This window comes from Larimichthys crocea, chromosome XVIII (assembly GCF_000972845.2).
Source record: "Larimichthys crocea isolate SSNF chromosome XVIII, L_crocea_2.0, whole genome shotgun sequence".
NCBI lineage: Eukaryota > Metazoa > Chordata > Actinopteri > Sciaenidae > Larimichthys > Larimichthys crocea.
The window spans coordinates 14,304,978-14,324,966 of NC_040028.1; the positions used below are offsets into that span (position 1 = coordinate 14,304,978).

General features: G+C 40.6%; 1 protein-coding gene across 3 annotated transcripts in view; it reads left to right on the plus strand.

Moving 5' to 3' along the window:
• The window catches only part of ubr3 (ubiquitin protein ligase E3 component n-recognin 3), a 40,897-nt gene continuing 20,908 nt past the window's right edge, over positions 1-19,989 (plus strand). Inside the window, exons 1-25 of one of the 3 annotated variants that reach the window (XM_027290906.1) lie at positions 1-501; positions 3,594-3,733; positions 3,925-4,077; positions 4,473-4,628; positions 4,941-4,981; positions 5,625-5,691; positions 5,805-5,935; positions 6,143-6,371; positions 7,050-7,229; positions 7,970-8,103; positions 8,230-8,316; positions 8,404-8,469; positions 8,559-8,648; positions 8,744-8,872; positions 8,966-9,018; positions 9,115-9,248; positions 10,353-10,438; positions 10,522-10,663; positions 11,512-11,608; positions 12,590-12,731; positions 13,056-13,160; positions 13,240-13,410; positions 14,655-14,687; positions 15,557-16,002; positions 17,686-17,774. In XM_027290906.1, the coding sequence (XP_027146707.1) occupies positions 68-501; positions 3,594-3,733; positions 3,925-4,077; positions 4,473-4,628; positions 4,941-4,981; positions 5,625-5,691; positions 5,805-5,935; positions 6,143-6,371; positions 7,050-7,229; positions 7,970-8,103; positions 8,230-8,316; positions 8,404-8,469; positions 8,559-8,648; positions 8,744-8,872; positions 8,966-9,018; positions 9,115-9,248; positions 10,353-10,438; positions 10,522-10,663; positions 11,512-11,608; positions 12,590-12,731; positions 13,056-13,160; positions 13,240-13,410; positions 14,655-14,687; positions 15,557-16,002; positions 17,686-17,774 (3,535 nt within the window). In that variant the 5' untranslated portion in view covers positions 1-67. The remainder of the gene's footprint in view (positions 502-3,593; positions 3,734-3,924; positions 4,078-4,472; positions 4,629-4,940; positions 4,982-5,624; positions 5,692-5,804; positions 5,936-6,142; positions 6,372-7,049; positions 7,230-7,969; positions 8,104-8,229; positions 8,317-8,403; positions 8,470-8,558; positions 8,649-8,743; positions 8,873-8,965; positions 9,019-9,114; positions 9,249-10,352; positions 10,439-10,521; positions 10,664-11,511; positions 11,609-12,589; positions 12,732-13,055; positions 13,161-13,239; positions 13,411-14,654; positions 14,688-15,556; positions 16,003-17,685; positions 17,775-19,989) is intronic. The other 2 variants (XM_027290907.1, XM_027290908.1) reach the window with 2 other exon arrangements.

Consider the following 19,989-nt stretch of genomic DNA (forward strand, 5'->3'; position numbering starts at 1 on the left):
GCGAGAAAGCGCGAGAACATGGAAACAAGACAACAAAAATAAATTTGTGGACAACAAGCCAGAGTGCATGATGGCGGCGTCGCTGCTGCGCCGGGACAAGAAAGCCACTGCCGCCCACTTGAAGGCAGACTTAAACCGGATTGACAATAGCTCCGGAGTCCGACAACTTCAGGAGCTACTCGACGCCGTGCTGAATCCCGAAAAACCAGCGGCGGACAGCGAAGCTCTTGACTGGTGTAAATGTCTGATCGCGGGAGGTGACGGCTTCGAGGAGTTCTGCATAACGGTCCGGTCCTATGACAACGCGACTCTGTGCGGCTTGGTCTGGACGGCTAATTTCGTCGCGTATCGATGCCGGACCTGTGGCATCTCTCCGTGCATGTCACTGTGCGCCGAGTGTTTCAATAACGGAGACCACACGGGCCATGATTTCAACATGTTCCGGAGCCAGGCTGGCGGGGCCTGTGACTGTGGAGACAGTAATGTCATGCGAGAGAGTGGGTAAGTCCAATGCTAAGCTAAAGCTAAGCTAAGCTAAGCTAAGCTACGCGTTAGCTGGTATTGTTTTGACAGCTCCTGTGGACAGCGATAATAAAACCTCCTGATCAGTCTGTGCTACCTTCCTCATAATTATGTATGACATATGACATGCCAGTCAGCGACAGCTTTCAATGTAACGATGCTCCTGTCATGTATTAATAATTCATCTATGTTTAAAGCTAAAACAGAAATTATTCCTCATGCATGAGGGGAGTTATAATTTAAGGGGGGGAATAAACTTTTATCTAACTTTAATTGGGACAAAGGAAAGGTTTTTGATTTACAAAGGAGTTAAAGCATTGAAACAGTTTAAAATGAGGCACAAAGACACTATTTTCAAGAGGTACAGGGATGAGGGAGGTGTTGGGTAGCACTAAGGGTTATGAGGTTATTGTCTCCCTTGTTTTTGTTTTTGTTTTGTTGTTGTTTTAAAATTCAGAATCAGAAATACTTTAATAATCTCAGGGGGAAATTATTTTTTGTTACAATACTCCAGTATACAAACAAACAAAAACAACATATGTAAACAAGTAACCATCTATTAAGAACAAAAAAATATATAAACTATATATTAAAGGTATATAAAAGATCAATTACAGTAAATGTGTATGTTGTGTGGGAGTGTAATGGTATTAAGTTGACATGCAGGTTTTATTTTAATATTTGAGTTATTAAGTGGTTTTTTGTATAAAGAAAGAATAAGATAGACTTTTAATTGAATCACCACAACGGGGGAAATTCAGTTATTTACAGCAAGCGAAAAATAGGAAAACCAAGGGAGGGAAAACACAGTGTACTATTTACAAAAGTAACAGAGTAAATAATGTGCAAGTGGAGTATAATGTGCAGCGGAATAAATGTGAACAAAACGTACAGAAACAAAAACATAATAACAATAATAAAAAATAATACAAAGTCAGGGATCTATTCAATTTATCGATTATCTATAAACCCTCGAATAAGCAGCTCAGGCTAACAGTAATTCTCGTACCAGCTGTAATTTCCTCATATCTAGCTATATATGACCAACATGTGACTGCTTAGCTGTGGCCTGGGAGTGATATATCGTGTCCTCTTTTATTACTCAATTACAGCTGAGTGATAGCTGTCGTTTTATATTAATTTAATGGAGAAATCTTCTGTCCATCCTTGATGATAGGTTTCTAGATTAGATTAGATTAGATTAGATTAGATTAGATATACTTTATTCATCCCACCACGGGGAAATGTACTGCAGCAGAGGAAGGTGTAGCATACACTACAGAATTAGAAAAAAGTAGAAAAGGCAAAAAAACACAATAAACAAACAGAAATATCTATAAACACAAAAAACAATCAACCTTCAAAAACAAACAAGTACTGAGGATAAAAAGTGGCATGATATATAAAAAGAGTATTGTAATGTAAAGTGACCATAGTGTAAGAAATATTGCAAAGAAAGTGACCATGATACATATAATAATATTATTGCAAGAGTAGTGACCATAATATAAATAATATTACAAAAGTAAATGACCATGATATAAATAACTGTCATAAATAATAACTCGAAAACCTCGAATAAGCAGCTCAGGCTAACAGTAATTCTCGTACCAGCTGTAATTTCCTCATATCTAGCTATATATGACCAACATATGACTGCTTAGCTGTGGCCTGGAAGTGATATATCGTGTCCTCTTTTATTACTTAATTCCAGCTGAGTGATAGCTGTTGTTTTATATTAATTTAATGGAGAAATCTTCTTTTCCTCTGTCCATTCTTGATGATAGGTTTCCTTCCCTGAGACTGTAATTTACACTCGTAGTATTGCATGACAGAGTCAAAACTTACACACACATTATTGCTACCCTTTTTATGTGTTGACTAACTGTGATATCAGATTTTGTCAGCCTCAATCTGATTTTATTAGGTTGAAGTAGGACAGTGATTCAGTTTAGGTGCTTTGATTTGCAGTGACTCTGCTGCTGACTGATTTGTTATTATAAGTTTTGATTCACTCGTGCATGCGTAAGCATAAAATTAAACTTGGAAAATAAACATAGACATCGCCAGACAATATCTAACATATAATACAGCAATGTATACAAAGGCATGTGATAAATTAACGTCCTTGAAACAGCCAAAACATTGCCAGATCTTCAAAATCTCCCAGTAGTCCTGTATTCCAGAAATACTTACATTTTCCTTAACTTACTTAATTCTAGCCAACATGATGCATTACATCAATTTTTAAACATATAGAGCGACTGTGCGCTTCCATAATCTGAGGATTGCTTGAGCAGTTGTGACCACCCCGACCTTTGAAACTTGCCCGCTCATATTTGGATATATTTGGTACATCTGATTGGTCCCCCTAACAAACACAGTCTCGGTGATACAGGTACCGCCACACTTGGCCATTTACTTATGTGTTCCAATACTTTCTCCCAAAACAGGTAGACCAGTTTACCTCCCCAAGTTACATGTAAAAATGTCCCTATTTTACTCTGACATTTCCAACATAAATTATTTTCCAGGAAGAAAAGGAGTAAAATAAAATCTCTGACTTGACTTACACTGATTACATTTCCCCCTCGCCTCTCTCATGTGTTTCCCGGTATTAGATAAAACATTTAACAAATCCTCCTTGCTCAAATCACACTCTAGGTCTTTCTGCCAGATCAAATACATTCATTATTATTCTCTCTGTCATATTCTTGAGGAATATGACAGAGAGATGTAGTTAGTTGTGTGTTTGTGTGGATCACACTGTGTGTATGGGCAGAGATAAAATATATCTCCCAGATTCTTATACTGGAATGCTCATCTAACATCTCCATACTGCTCAATATTCAACTTACATCTGTAAAAACAAAATATTTAAACCCAAGCTTCCGGGTTTGTCTGGACCATTATAGAGCCTCTCATAGTTTCTAGTGTCACCCGATTTTAAGCTGCCTAAGAATTCACACAAAAACGGATTAATCAAAGAGAGAGAAACAGAAATGGCTGCATTGATCTTTGTGAGAGGTCTGCAACATCAACACTTGTTTTTTTTGTTTCTTTCCTGCCAGGTTTTGCAGACGGCATCGGTTGAGAACAGGGGAGAATGTCCCCTCGATACCTCGAGACCTTCTCTTGATGTCTGAGATGGTTCTTCCTCGCTTTATCCTGTGTATCATACAGTATTTGAGAGATGGATACGTTGAACCAGGTGAAAACACTTTGTCTTCTAGTCCACTTTGATTTTGATCATTTTATATATGATGTGGAACTCCTTAAGTTCAAATGTAAGGCAGGGTCTGCTCTGCAAGCCGGATACCGATGTTATACAACTGTTTACATTCCAAACTAACTTCACAGTGTACTTTCTGACGGCTTAAATCTCTTATCTTGCTTTACCAGACACCTCAACTGAGCGAGATCTTCAGAAAGTGTTGCAGCAGCTGGAGCCTCAGATCTCCTTTCTGGAGGAGCTCACAAAGATGGGTGGAGCAATGAGGACTGTACTGACAAAGATCTTGACCAATCAGCAAACATTCAAGGAGTTGAGCATGGGTAAGTATCTACACTAGAGTTTGTGTTAGACCAACACGGATTAAGCGTTGACATATTGCAGACATTTTCCTCTTCTTGATTTTAGGTTAAAAAATGTTATGATTAAAATAATGTTGTTGTTTTTTTACTTGTCTTGGTCATAAATGCATTACAGTCACTTCTCATGAGGAGATTGACTGATCCATTTAAGCACCTATCAGCATCTCCAACGTTCACAGTTAAAATATAAAGAAATGGAAAGAGGGAAACCCCTTGGTCTGCATTTTAATCTAAGCCATGCTTAAATCCTCCTTTACTTCAAATATGACACATTTGCTCATGCTAAAGTTTTCTTCACGTTGATATGTTGGTGTTATACTAATTGTTGCCGTACCTGTTTTGCGTACCTCTTGCAGGCCAAGAAGAGAATTTGTATGCTAAAAAGAACTATGACAAGTATTTGTCAGCGTTGAAGAATTCAGGTCTTGTGTCTGTGGAGGAGAAAGCACAAGGTGCTGCTGCTGATGTCACTGTTGGTGCAGAGGGAGGTGCAGGAGCAATGGTCCTATTGGGTAAGACAACCATTACACATTACATGAAGCATATTTTCATTAACCATCTACCAGTGCTTTATGTGAAATCCCAAACAAATCAAAAAGGGGTCAGATAATTAGCTCCGAAGTGTACAAACACTGAACACTTGAACTGTAGAAAGTAGAAAAGTGTGTCACATCTTATTTTAACCCTTGTAGAATAATACTACTGCTTAAACAAAATCCGTTTTGCAAACAGAGAAATCTGCAGGCGTCTGCTTGTGTTTGTCCGATGGCTTCAGGTGCTGCTAATGACGACTTGCTGCTAAATCTTTTTCTTGGTCTTGTTAGGAACCTCTGCACCCGGGAGCCCAGATGAGTCCAGTAAAGAGGTATGTGCAAATATCATACACACACAGAATACTTTTTAACCACTTCACCTTTAACCACAGCATGTTTGTATGTTAGCTTTTGGGTGTGGTTCTCATACAGTCCATTATAGGTTTCTGCGACACCCTCACATGTACTTTCTGACATGTGTTTTGTATTTATGTTTGTTTCACAAAGATTACTTGTCATTTCTTATTAATATGTCAATAGAAATGTAAAATAAATTGCCCATCACATATGACCATAGCCTACACGGATGTCTTCAATCATTCAGTAATCCAAAAGTCCAAATACACAAGTTTATATTTGGGATTTTCACTTGATACTTACAAAATTAAACAATTAACCAGTTACCAAAATGGTTATTGATGAATCAGCATTTCAGGTTCGTCTATTTCAGTTTGATATGACCTGATCTACAAATGGTTGTTTGTCTCTATGTGTCCTGTAATAACCTGGTGACTCGTCCAGTGTGTACCCCGCCTCTCGCCCTAAGCCATCTGGGATATGCTCCAGCTTCCCCGCAACCCTGATGAGGATAAGCGTTTACAGAAAATGGATGAATGAACTGATGTCCAGTTAACTGATAAACGTTTTATAGACCTGTTAGTTGATATTGGTGTTGCTGTTGTTGTTCTCTCTCAGGAGGACCAAGATGCAGGGCAGTCTGTTGGACAGAGGAAGAGGGTTAAGCTGAGCAGTAGTACCAAAGGTAAATGTAATGAAAATGTAATAATAATAATAATTCTTCTTCTTCTTATTATAAATGTATTACTATCTGTTTCATCAACCGCCCGTCTTATCATGTCCCTTTTCTGCCCTCAGACCCGTGTATTATTGAATCTCTGAAACATAAATGCTTTCTGGAGGAGCTGCTGTTTTGGACAATAAAATATGAGTTTCCTCAGAAGATGGTCACCTTCTTACTAAACATGTTGCCAGATCAAGATTACAAGGTATTTTCTCTTCCGTGTTCACATTTATACACAATAATACAACCGTCTGTTTTCACTTTGAGATGCATGCCTGGCCATTTGTCGAAATATAATTTCTCATGGCAACTGAAAGGATGCTTGTCATATGTATGAGGTTTTGAAAGCAAATGGAGTCCTCGTTTAAAAAGCCATAATTGTGTTATGGGCTTTTCTCTTCCTGTCTGGCAGATCACTTTTACAAAAACATTTGTTCAGCATTATGCATTCATCATGAAAACACTGATGAAAAGCCACGAGTCGGACACAATGTCCAACCGGATTGTACATATCAGCGTGCAGCTGTTCAGCAACGAGGAGCTGGCCCGACATGTGACGGAGGAGTGTCATCTGCTGGACATCATGGTCACAGTCCTCCTCTACATGATGGAGAGTTGCCTTATTAAAAGTGAGCTTCAGGGTGAGTTGGGGGATTATTTTGATTGGGCACACATCTCATCGCGCTTCAGGTAGTTTGTAAATGAAGCAGGTGGGCTGACGTGATAAACCACACCCAATGTGAACAGCATTGCTTGATCTTGTAGACTGATCATTAACTTCTTTGACTGTTTGCAAGAGGAAAGGTTCAGAGTTTTCTATTAGCCCACTCAATAGATCCAGTATCATGGATTGGACCATCAGGCATGGATGACATAATTATTTTAATGGTAGTGGTTCCTCATGCATTCATAAAGACCGCACTTTCTCTTTTTTAGTAGTACATCAAACAGGTGCATGAAGCCTGTTAAATGTCTCAAAGAGGAAAACCTGGACTGCTTTCAAAGAACAAAATGCAGCTGTTAAGATTGCTTTGTATTTTTTAATCATTCTCAGTGCAGAAAACACAGATGTTTCATGTTTTTTCTCACGCGGAGTCAAATAAGCTTGAATTTAAAATTCCTTTTAGTACAGCTGACAGTTATTACTCTATATTGGCACTGAGCTGTTGGGTTGTGCAATTTGAGTGAGTGTATTGTCCTCCTCCACATATTTGTCACTTTCTTTTCATGTGTCGGTTTAAACAACTAAATACAAAGAGAGCCTTGACTTAATGTACGTGTGTGTGTGTCCTTGTCCATTGTTTCTTTTTTCCTTGCAGATGAAGAGAATAGTCGCCATGTTGTGGTGAACTGCAGCGAGGCTTTGTTGAAGAACAACACCTACTGGCCATTAGTTAGTGACTTTATTAACATCCTCTCACACCAAAGTGTAGCGAAAAAGTTCCTGGAGGACCATTCATTGTTAATGCTGTGGATGAGCTTCGTGTCGTTTTTCCAAGGTAAGTTTGATGGTTTTAATGGTTAATGCAACATATATAGTGCTCACAGAGTTTGCCGTTGAGTGCCCTTGCTCAAAGACTTTAAAGCAATTTGTTGCCCATGCATCACTTTCTGCAAAGCATTTCTATAATAAATGGAAACTTTGAATGCCGACCAGATATAGTGTTTGCCTGCTGTATATCTAGCTTTGATAATTCAGATTAGAGGTCGTACAGGTGAGATAAATGGTTGCGGAACAGATGTCGCTCTCGGATCCCACCGCATCCTCTCTTGCGCATATGTTGTTATTTGTTTCCTTGATTAATACGTGCTGCCTTTTACCCCCAACTATTCATTTCTGGCAGTGTAAGTGTTTTGGTAATGCCACTACACAGTTGTCCTCAACTGACAATAATGCCTTGTAGGAAAAAGTGAGTTGCGTGGGGGGGGTATGACTCTTTGTAGTTGTGGTTAGTGTTGCTCATTTGCCATGTGCACTCTACCCTAAAAATAACACTCACCCCTGCACGGTAGGCTGCAGTATCCTCTTGCTGAGGCTGAAGTGTCACTATTACATTGTATGCATGTCTGTTGCACTTTAAATTCTGGTGTTTTAATATAGAAAATGCTAATACGGTAACACATGCATACAAACATTATGTGCATAAAAATATTAGGGGGTAAAGAGGTAGACACTGAATTTTCAGAATTTCAGCTCTGTGCTTTTCTTTTTCGACTGTCTCTCTCCCTGCTGTGATAGGTATGAACCTGAATAAGCGCGAGTTGAATGAACACGTGGAATTTGAGTCTCAGACATACTATGCAGCGTTTGCAGCAGAGCTCGAGGCCTGTGCACAACCAATGTGGGGTCTCTTGACACACTGCAAAGTCAGAGTAAGTCCTGTCTCTACTCTCCCTCACACATGTCTACTGTGTGCATGTTCTTAAACAAACAATGGAGCATGCATCTCAAGCATATAGATGTATAACCCTGCATGAATGTTATAACATGTTAAACAGGAAACACAGGAATATACTAAAACTGTGGTGCGCTACTGCTTGGAGACCCTGCAGATCTGGTTTGATGCCATTGGCTTCATCGATGAGGTAAATTTGAAAGCCAAATCACTATATTTAAATTTATTTAGTTTCATTTATAAGCAAGCTTACTCGTGGCTCTTCTATCTCTTTTAGCCTGCTCCAAATCAAGTGACATTTCACCTGCCACTGCACCGCTACTATGCCATGTTCCTCAGTAAGGTATGTCAGATCATCCGTCACGACATGACTCCGCTGGATATTGTTGTGTGATTTTTCAAAACTAGTCATGTTGTTAAAAAAAAATTCAGGCTGTGAAGTGCCAAGGCCTCGACCTGGACAGCCTCCTGCCCGACCAAGAGATGCTCATGAAGATCATGGTGCATCCGCTTCAGATCCAGGTATAACACTAGAGACAGACAGATTTGCAGGTTGTAATTACGTGTACAGCTCATCCAGGTCATGTTAACTAAAATGTTGCCGTGTATGACTGTAGGCATGCCTGTCAGAGATTCACAGCAACATGTGGGTCAGGAATGGTCTGCAGATCAAGGGTCAGGCTATGACCTACGTGCAGTCACACTTCTGCAACTCCATGATTGACCCAGACATCTATCTGCTCCAGGTTTGTATTGCTCTATCACAGACAGTGCTCACCATAAGCATCACTCGTAGTGTAGATGTTTTAACAGTAATCACTATTTTAATCTTATTTCAGGTTTGTGCATCAAGACTGGATCCTGACTACTTTATCTCAAGTGTTTTTGAGAGGTACGCTCTAACTCCTACACTTGTGTTTATATATTATAACTAATTTTATTTCAACACAGGTTAGTAGCCTTATATACACTATCTTCTCTCACATAGGTTCAAAGTGGTTGACCTGTTGACCATGGCGTCTCAGCATCAGAATGCTGTGTTAGACTCTGAGCAGGAGAGGCCGATGCTTGAGGGAGCGCTGACTTTCCTCGTCATATTGACGAGCCTTCGTATTCATTTGGGTAAGTGGTACAACTTAGGATGCACACGGTCTGCAGGGAGTAAGAAACCGCTTGTATATGATATATTAAGCCCCACAGCAAATAAAGCTTGGATGTTGATACACTTATATGATCAATAATGTAGCAACTTAAGTGGCAATATGTCACCAATATCACCATTTTCATATGTTATGTTTACTATCATAGTATAATTATTTCATATATAATGTTTAGTTTATCTTTAGTGAAATATTTCGTAGGGGTATCATGAAATGCTAGTCTCAAAACAAGAGCATTACAATTGTATTTCTGAAGAGACATGGCGGATGCTTCAATATACATGATGGTGCAGTGCTATTCTTCTATCCATTAAGAAGATCCTTGTTCAGGCATCCTACACTGATGGAGACCGGGTGGTCTCGGTCACTGTCTGAATTGCACCACAACCACTGAAATTGTGAAATGTGGCCTGGCTCAGATTACATGACACATGCCAAATGTTGCATTATAAGGAAAGGATGGAGTACTAGAGTTGAATCACTCTTTTGGCAATTTAAAAGAGTTTGAATTTCAAGTATCAGTGTCAGGGTTCTGGTTCTGTGCATGCTGGCTCACTGTCACACTATCACGAGTTACTGGTGCGTGTGCTTTTTCCTTTTTATGACAAACCGTCAGGGTCAACCAGCTGTTTCTCTTCTTTTGTCACTGGCTATATACAGCCTAAAGTTATTATGGATTGTGTGGCAATGCGGTTTAGTGACATTTTTTTAGATGCACCACACCTCTGCAGTGTTTGTGTTTGCTGACAGTGACATTTGGACTTGTGTTTGAAAGAATTTTGTTTATGCTGTAGATGAACAGAGGCGCTCTGAATCGTATCCAAAAAGTCCTGCCATGGCAGAGCCACACTGACACTCCTCTCTTTGGATTTTACACAAAATATTAACCATAAGAGGAGCCCTCTCATTTCGTGGCAGTGTTAGTTAAACCGGCCTCTCCTTATCTTATAATCTTCAGCCAAACACAGGAAAACCATGGTCACAGTCAGATTCTGCTGATATTTAGTTTGGGGTTTTAATCTTAATCACTTTGTCTTCATGTTGTACCTCTCGCTCTCATTAACAGGGATGACTGATGACGAGATACTTCGGGCTGAGATGGTCTCACAGTTGTGTATGAATGATCGTACACACAGTGCGCTGCTAGACCTTGTATCCTTCAATGATTAACAAATAAGAGCAAGTGTATGCAGGCATCCGTGACAGTTTTTTTTTTTCCTTAAGTGTTTTCTAAGATTCCTGAGAATCCCAACCCAAAGAGTGGCATCGTACCAGGGAGTTGTAGTTTTGAGGAAATGCTCTCTGCTGTGGCTGACTTCAAAGCACCGGTGTTTGAGCCCGGAGGCTCCATGCAGCAGGGCATGTACACACCTAAAGGTAGGATGTTTATGCAGAAGTTGTAACAAGTTGCGTGTTGTTATACTTTTTGATAAATGCAGTGGGGAACGTCACAGAAGTGGCTGGTGAAAACAATATGATGACTGTCAGGTAATATTAATCATTAGGCTTTGGGGCTACATGACTGGGACGATAACATAGAATAAAATAGGTACTTTTGGTGGGGACATTTTTCACTCAGGTTTTTAAACATATAGGCCTGAAATACACCCACACACACACAAGGGCTCATAGATAGACATGCAAATGTGGAGAGATGGTGGGCAGTTAGGTGTTCGGTACAGTGCCAACTTTTTTAACTGAGATGCTGAACTTCCTATAAAGAGATAGATGTGTCTGTTTACTGCCCTCCACTGGCCAACAGTAGTGTTAACCGTGACAAAGACTGCAGTATGAAGGGAACTGCGTGTTTGGATTTCCCACTTTAACTGAAAACAATACAACATTTTTGCTATTTCATGGCCTTTTTATATGTGCCTTGGAACAATTAGATATGTGTGTGTACAAAAGTCTACATTGTTTAGGATTATTGTATTAATATAGGATGGCACACCATATGCTCAATGCCTACTTGTAAAAGATATCCTACCCAACTCACAGAGAGTCAATAAATGTCATGTATTTCAGACCGCACACTTCATGTTATACTCTGTGGGTAGACTTAAGTGTTTGGCTCTTGAGTGTTTGTGTCATTAGTCCTCAGCAGTCCACTTGGGGGCAGGCTTACACCACTTACACAGAGAAGGTGAAATGAAGCAAGAAAGTGAATCAATGTCACTTTGTACCAGAGGTTACAAAACGTCTCTCTCTCTCTTTTTATCATCTAGCGGAGGTGTGGGAGAAGGAGTTTGACCCTATCATGGTCGTCCTGAGGACAGTGTATCGGCGTGATGTACAGTCAGCAATGGACAGATATTCAGCATTGTAAGTCAACACTGCTGCCTTTAGTTCCCCCATGTAAAAACATTTTTTTTATCATTTAGGTATGTTATTTTTTATTTAAATCATTGTATATCACATCTTTTTGTTGCGTTTTTGCTTGACAATATTCTTTTGTCTGGAGTTTTAATGAAAAAAAACAAACAAACAACCTGCTTCATGCTCTGCTTAGTGTCGTAAGGTCACTCCTCTCACCTGCACATTGAACAGACATGATAAGAAAGGTCAGGTGTACCAGGTGCTCAAGTTGGTTCCAATTAGATAACTGTCGAGAAAAATCAATATTACAGTCCAAATCGTAAAAGGATTGAGGAAATCTTTCTTGTTTGATTGTGGTTTCAAGACAGTGAAGGAGATATCTTGGGGTTAATTTCCTGAAGGTCGATGGGAATCTGTGAAGATGCTAATTATAATAATGGAGTAACTCTATGTTTGAAATAGTATTCGGAAAGATAACCTTTTTATAATGAGATTTTAGTCTGTTCTTTTTGGTATAGGTGTAATTGAACGTATGGATAGATCCCTGACAGAGTTAATTGTACTTCTTTCACTACGCTTTCCTAGGCCAGTTTTGGTGTTACAAAGCCATATTTCTCCTTGAAGCATATTGAAGCTGCCACTGCCACCTTCAGAGTCTGATACAGCCTCATGTTGCTCATTCACACTGTTTGAATATGATGGATTGCCTGTCAGGCCGGCCCTGGTTTTATATAACAATGATCCCATCATTACTAATAGAGTGAGAGACTGCGCTGCCCATCGGCTGTTCTGTTGCATAGACTAAAATCTCTGTGCAGTGCATTACTCTGAACAATGTAAAGTGTCACTTCATCGAACCGTTATTTCTGAAATTTGACTGCGTGTTGCATGTAAGCGATCGTACACCCTTGGGCGTGATGATTGCTATGTTCACGTATGTTTTACTATGTGTGTTACTAACAGTTTCTTTCTTGCTGATGATGATAGTTTAAAACAGTCCGGCATCCACACCGGCAACCCGTGGCCACCATACAAGGAGAGGACTCGTCTGCATCCCTGTTACAAAGGCCTAATCAAGCTGTTGCACTGCAAGACGCTGCACATTGTGATATTCACTCTCCTTTACAAGGTGAGCCTTTCACTATTCATGTGGTTTAACACAGTGCTGCCCTCGCATCTCAATTTACTCCTTGAGCTACATTAGAAGCGCTTGTGTTTTGTCATCTTTAATTGCCGCACACGTAGTGTGACATGCCGTCTAATCAGTGCTGACATGACTGGAAAAGTGAACAGACTTTATAGTGTATTTGAGTTGTCATGAAGAAACAAAAAGGCAAAAGCACTCTCAGGCGAGCAATTGTTTAACTGTGACTACATTAGCATAGTTTTAATCATTTGTCTGTACCGTTACAATTCGAAACGATAATGAACTAAGTTTCACGATTTGTTCTAGATATGGATGGATCATCAGAACATGTCCGAGCATGTGCTGTGCATGGTGCTATACCTGATCGAGCTGGGCCTGGACAATCAAGTTCAAGACAACAAGGAGGATGAGGTTAGTTATGTTGAGCGTTTGAGTTACAATCTTCACGTATAATGTCATCGCAGCGTCTCACAGGATCTTATGCTTACAGGAGCCTTGCATCGAGGAGCACTGCCACGACAGCTGGTTCCCTGGCACCAACCTCCTCTCCAATCTGCACCACGTTATCAACTTTGTAAGGGTTCGTGTACCTGAGACAGCTCCTGAAGTGAAGAGAGAGGCCCCTCCCAGCACCAGCACTGAAGCCTCTTCTTACGGCCAGGTAAAAGGTTGCTCTGGCTAAAGGCTGGGCTGGATTACAGCACCATTGATTAAAATTAATTAAATAAAGACAAGTGTAAGCGAGACTTCTAGTGACTCCCAGTTTGCTGTTGACTCTATGCTTCCTGACAGTACAAAACAGCATTAAATTAAACCAGCGGCTGGGGAGGAAAGGTGAACATCTAAGTGCTCAAGACCCAGATATTTTTTTCTGTGGAGATCCAAGCTAAAAGGCCAATGATTATTGGAAGCCCAAAAACACACTCCAGTGCCAATGTTGCTGTGTATCTGTTAGTTTGCATTAGTAGCCAGTTTTGTTAGCGTGTCCATTTGTTCTCTAGAGGTCAGTGGACCAGCGCATGATGCCAACTTGAATTGGTGGCAGTATAGATTCATAAACGTATATCTGACACGGCATGAAGTGGCTAATTCTAAACAGAAAGGTACTGTACTAATTTCCTCCACATGCTGCAACCTGATTACCAGCTGATGGAACATTACACCTGCCTTGTCATATGCCGCCTGCTCTCCGTTGAACCGAGACTTCCTGCACTTGCCACTAAGTAACAAGCAGGACGTCGGTATATCCAAATGGAGCACAGCCAAAGACGTGGTCTTGTCATTAAAGGTTGAGGTGAGGTTGCCAGGCAACCAGTGGAAACTGTATGACTGCTGCTGGTCAAGAAAAAGTCCACAGCTCAGTATTGTACTGATTTTTTTTTTTCACTTAGAAATCCTTTGAGGTGCTGGGTAGTTGGATTTTTGTTAACTTTGGAAATGACCAAGCTTAGCCACCTGTTTCCAGTCTTTGTGCTGAGCTAACTGGCTGCTGGCTGAAGCTTCACATTTAGAGTAGAGACGAGTGTACAAAAGGGTGTCTTCTCAGCTAACTTACAGCAAGAAATTTAATAAGCACATTTCCAAGTGCAATGCAGGGATTTGTTGTTTATAGGTACTTTGTACATGGATCATAAAATGACTTATGAAGAAGTGCACTACAGACGTTCATGGTCCCTAGAACACAAGTGCTAGTGTCTCTGGTGCTTCTCTGAATCTCCATTTTTTTTTTTATAGTTACTTAGTATGATAACCATAGCACATTTCATCAACAAACACAGTATTGTTTTTAACATTTTCTGGAGCTCTGACATGCGTACAGTTTGTTTTTTGGGTACTTTCATGTTCTCTTTTCATACCATCATCATCATCATTATTATTGTTCATTTTGCTGTACCTGCTCCACAGAACTCCCGGCGTCTTTCAGTGAATTGGAGAGAGGTAGCTATCTACATTTCTGTCCACAAAAGTTGATGGCTGTGATTAGCAGCTGCATTTGTTGACTTTTCATATTCATCGTGGAAGAATTTCTTTGCACGTTTTTGTTTTGAGCTTTTCAAAGGACATCTGCCTTTGTGTGTTAAAGGGTGTGCATAATGCCGTGCTTCAGCAGTTTCCCTCCCTCTTGACTGCTGAAACTAATTACATGTGCAATGCAGGTTTGGGTAAATGCTTTTTAACCGCATGTCAGTATGATTGATGTTGCCTTGACTGGGCTATATGATGTATGTTTATTTAACAGTGCAGCTCAGGTCCTTTTTTTTGTCAGGTCAGGTCATGGCAATCCTTCAGATAGCTTGTGTGCTTTAACATCAGGATGATTTGAATTTTTCAGAGGTATATGGCTGTTCTGAGCGTTATCAGCGAAGGTATTCGAGAAACGTCAGCTGAAGGTTTATAATGGACATTTAATTAGACTTTTATGTGTATTGTGCCTGTCTGACTATGGTAATGAAGCACGCCGCCAATTCATCAAAGTCCATCAGACTATTGGTGATGTAATTTTATGAGATGGTGTTTGTGCACCCAGATGCAGGTGGAATTTCATTTTCTTTCTCTCTATTTGCATATTTTTCTGACATGGTGTGTGCTTGATTCTTGAAACTTTGTGTGCTGTGAAAAAATGTACACGTGTGTGACATTATTTATGTACCATGTGTCCATATAGTTTTAATCATGGGGCATGTCATTAACACTGCCAGACTTAAGGGTTGGATCATTCATGCAAAAACAAATGTTCTAATGAGATTGCAACTTGTTTCACATAAAAATATTCATCAAATATGTAAAAATTATTCTTTATTTTTCAGAATCTGCGTGAAGCTCAGGTGTTCAGCCTCGTAGCGGAGCGCAGGAGGAAGTTCCAGGAGATAATCAACCGCAGCAACACTGAAGCCACCCAGGTCGTCAGGCCTAAAAGCTCCTCAACACGCTGGGTCCCGCCAGGCACACCCCCACAGCTGGTGACCGAGATCCTGGAGATCCGGGAGAGCATGTTGTCCCTCCTCATCAAGCTCCACCAGAAGATGTCGTCCAAGCAGAACTCCCTGTCGGCGTCCTGGCTGGAGGATATGGACACTAGCCGTCACGCTCACGGAGATGGCATCACGGCCATTGAGCGTATCCTCACTAAGGCAGCCACGCGCAGCTGCCAAATCAAGCGTAGCATCCAGGACATTTGTGGGAAGGTGTGTCCTCCTGTTCCACCAAAGAAGAACAGTCCCACTGACAAGAAAACCATGGATAAAGAAGAGAGGTAACATAATCATGTGTAGTTTTTCCTTGTGCACTACATTCAACACTATAGATTTACATTTGTACAGTGTCATGCTGCATGTTGCTCATCCAATATGCATTTATCGGCCCATATTGCACTTGACAAAGATATGTAATGCAGGCAGAATTTTCAATAATAATCCAAAATGACGTCAATGCATTGAAACTTTAAACTTCACATCACTATAATTTAATAATTGTAAATAATTGTACATAAAAGTCTGATAAAATCAGCCTGCCCATATGGCAGTTGTGCTCTATTCTCTGCAGTGGTTGCGTCTTGGTATTGTGTCCATAGAGCTATCTTTTAAAAGCATGTTGTGTCATGATTTGTATGATTACTTATAATTGATGCATAATCTACAATTATGTATATAAGACTACCAGAATTGTGTTTGTTGTGTTGTATTTCAGCAGCTCAAAGCATCAGTGCAAGAACAGAGCAAAAGGTTTCAAATGAGTGAAATCAATGAAATAGAAAAAGGAAGTGATAATTCTTCACTTTATGCCTTTTTAAAACATCTGTACCAATCACTGAGCAGGACAAAAATGGCTTCAAGGAAAGACTTGTACGCTCGCTTCTCTGAAGAAGAAATTGTCTGGAAAGTGAAGAGTAGCGAGAAGCTTCACCACTAATAATGTGCCCAAAGCAGCGGCAGATGATGCTTCTTTTTAAGCTACATTTACTGAATTTTAATTTACTTTGGAAGAGTTTTTTTTATTATGGAAGGTAATCTAATCTATCCAGTTATCATATCTGTTGCCATTAGCCCTGCAGTACCTCCCTGCACCTCCCTGAAAACAGGGCCCAGTGAAGTCAAACCCATTGGGTTTTTGGCTTTTCACATCACACTCACCCACTAGTCCGTGCCTCCTGTTCTTCTCCTCTAATGATGATGGAATGGGCTATAACCGTTTAATAATGGACTGCTTTTGGGGTTGGCTTCACCCCACAGACAAAGGTAAAGGTAGAATCTCTCCCATTCACACAAACTAGTGCTGTTTCCAAGGCAACCGACAGGCAGCAGTGCGTGCGGTCAGCAGCGGTGAGAAGTGAGAAGCCGCTGCCCCATTCCTCATGCTGTTTGTCGGCAACCCTGAAGCCATCAGTGAGAATTATTGAGCTGTGACGCTCCTGTCAGTATTTGTTTATGTCCTCTTATTAGAGACTTAATTTACAGTCAGCGCTCACCCTGTAAGTCTGCAGAGAGAGGCTCAACCCACTATGTTAGTTTAATAATCAACCTTTCTAACTTTCACAACGCTGTCCTGTTGGAATCAGACCCCTGCTGTTTATGTATCCGTATCCCCTGCTACATGGAAGAGTCTGTTGCACATGCAGTATCCCAGGATGCTTTAATGCATTTGTGAAGTGGAAGTGCAATGGTTTATGTCCTTAAAGTGGTGCCAGGAGCTTATCAGGAGCAGCTTATTGTCAGTGTTTGAAATGTTTTCACTTACTTTCACTTCCATGTTTTCTCATGGAGATTATGTTATTCCTTTTCCACAATCTCTCTGATAGAAGTAAGATGATATAAAGAAACGTTTTATTTTAGTAGCTGATTATAATATATATTAAATTTAGTATTCGTTTGGTTTTGAACTCAAGTTACATACTCGGTTGTTGTCGTTCTTTTCATCATTTCATTACTCTTTCTTTCAGGCGTCAGAGGGCCCGAGAGAGACAGCAGAAGCTGCTTGCTGAATTTGCATCCAGGCAGAAGAGTTTCATGGAGACAGCCATGGATGTCGGTAAGAAAAGGGCGAACTACGTCAGTTTTATGGTCTCAGAGCTTTAAGTTACTTGGCATTTACACATGCTACTGTCCAAATTTCAGTTTGAACGACTTTACCTCCCGTCAGTGCTAACACAATCTTTTCTTGGCATTGTTACGGTAACATAGTTGTAAATCAAAGAGCAATATTCAGTCTGCTGTAACCTCAATGCTGCAAAGCTAAACAAGTGAACCAAGAATGAAATGTTGAAGGTGAGGGTGGTCATGTACACCTAAACTTCTCGTTAATTTCTAATCCAGTGAGTTTGAGAATATACATCGTGTCAAGACAATCAGCCTCCTCCTTTCTGACTAATTATGTAGAATGAAAACTGGCAATTTGCACGGAGCACCACTCTGGATGTTTATGCCTCGAGCAAGGACTGGAGTATGCACCGCTTTACAGTGTACGGCTGTAACAACCACTCTGATATATTGTGCTTACCAAACTGGATTTGTTCTGACATAGGTGCACAAGACCTTTTTATGACGCACAAAACACACATTAACACTTTTTGTTTGAAGGGCATCTCATCTACCGTAGCCCTTGAAGAAAAGCGCTGCTGGCTGAAATAAACTTATCATTGCTGCTGTGCCTTTTTCATCTGGGCAAGGTGACAGTGGGCCGAGTCTGTGTTTGTAGTCCCTGCAGGCCTGTTAGGAGAAATTGAGAGGAGAGTGCTCCTGTGGGACTGTGGGTGGCTGCTGGCTGAGGGCATATAAGATCAAAGCACTAATAGTGGACTGGACTCCCAGGGCCCACCCTGACACAGCATGGTTAGTGAATGAATAATGGCCGCTGTGATCAGACAGACCATTTTGGCAGGACTGTATTCTGACCTTTTTTCTGCGCGCTCTCGCCGAGCTCTAACTTTAGTTTGCTTACTTCAAATTCACTGCAGGCTTTGCATCATCTGCTCCAAAGTGAGATTTAAATGAGATGGGAAGATGAGTTTTTAAAGTGGAGGACTGTAGATGTAGCATCTGGCATTATTTTCTTCAGGGTGTGTAACATAATTGAAGTATTTCTCCTCGAGTCTGCCATTCTGGTAACAGTCGCTCACGTCTGTCGGAAAATTATTAGTAATCGAGGCCAAAGAATTTCCAAAAGTATTATGTGAAACACAGCTGAGCTTGATGGTCTTGGAGTCGGCCTTGAAACCCAATTTTGTCACATAGTAAACCTTGAAAGAACATTGAAAGACCTTGAATTATATTTAGGATAATAAAAACCTCTGTTCTTATGTGACTCCCTGCTTAGCTTGTCTTACCTGGGCACTGCTCTGTGTAACTGAAGACAGCTCCTTCAGCAACAGACTGCTACTCCCACTGTGTATTCAATCAAGCCAAAAGGTCACATCGAGCTCCACTTGCTACCTGTAGCAGCCCGCAGTAAATTAAAATAGCTAATGTTTGCCTGGAAAGTAGTCTCCGGTTCTGTACACACCGTCTTGAATTGCCTTATACAGACATATGTTACCTCCTCCAACGAACGATGCCTGGCTCTGCCACCCGTACGCTCAGGGCAATCCAAATTTTTCTCTTCTGTTGTTCCCCGTTGTTGGAACGTCCTTCCAGATCAACTTTAAAGTCTATCTTATCTTCTGGTCCGTGTCAGCATTAACCACCAGTCTTTAAAAACAGAATAACATTTGAAGAATTACAAACCTTTTGTATGCTTAGACAGTAACAACAGTTTGTGTGTCCTTATCATCTTTGTGTGTGTGTGTGTGTGTGTGTGTGTGTGTGTGTGTGTGTGTGTGTGTGTGTGTGTGTGTGTGTGTGTGTGTGTGTGTGTGTGTGTGTGTGTGTGTGTGTTGGCACATTGGCTGCTCTACGTACCGGGATGGCCTGAGGCTAAAGCTGCAGTGTTGACATCTAATGCATCCTTCATTTCCCCAGGAACACAGTGACCTCTCTTGAGAACATATTTTTCCAGAAAAAGCAATAAATCAATTTCCAACACAGCTTGACATTTCTCCACAATATTTACTGCTCAAATTGAACACGGTTCTTAACATTTAAAACTAATTTCACGTCTGTAATTAATTTCGAGTACTGCGCCAATCAGAGGGTGAATTTTATGCAAGTCCCATCTCATTCTTCTGTAGGAAGGAAACGCAGAGGAATTGAATACACCAGAGGATCAAAGTCGGAAGAATGCTCTTAGACTTGGTTACTTTCAGTGTAAA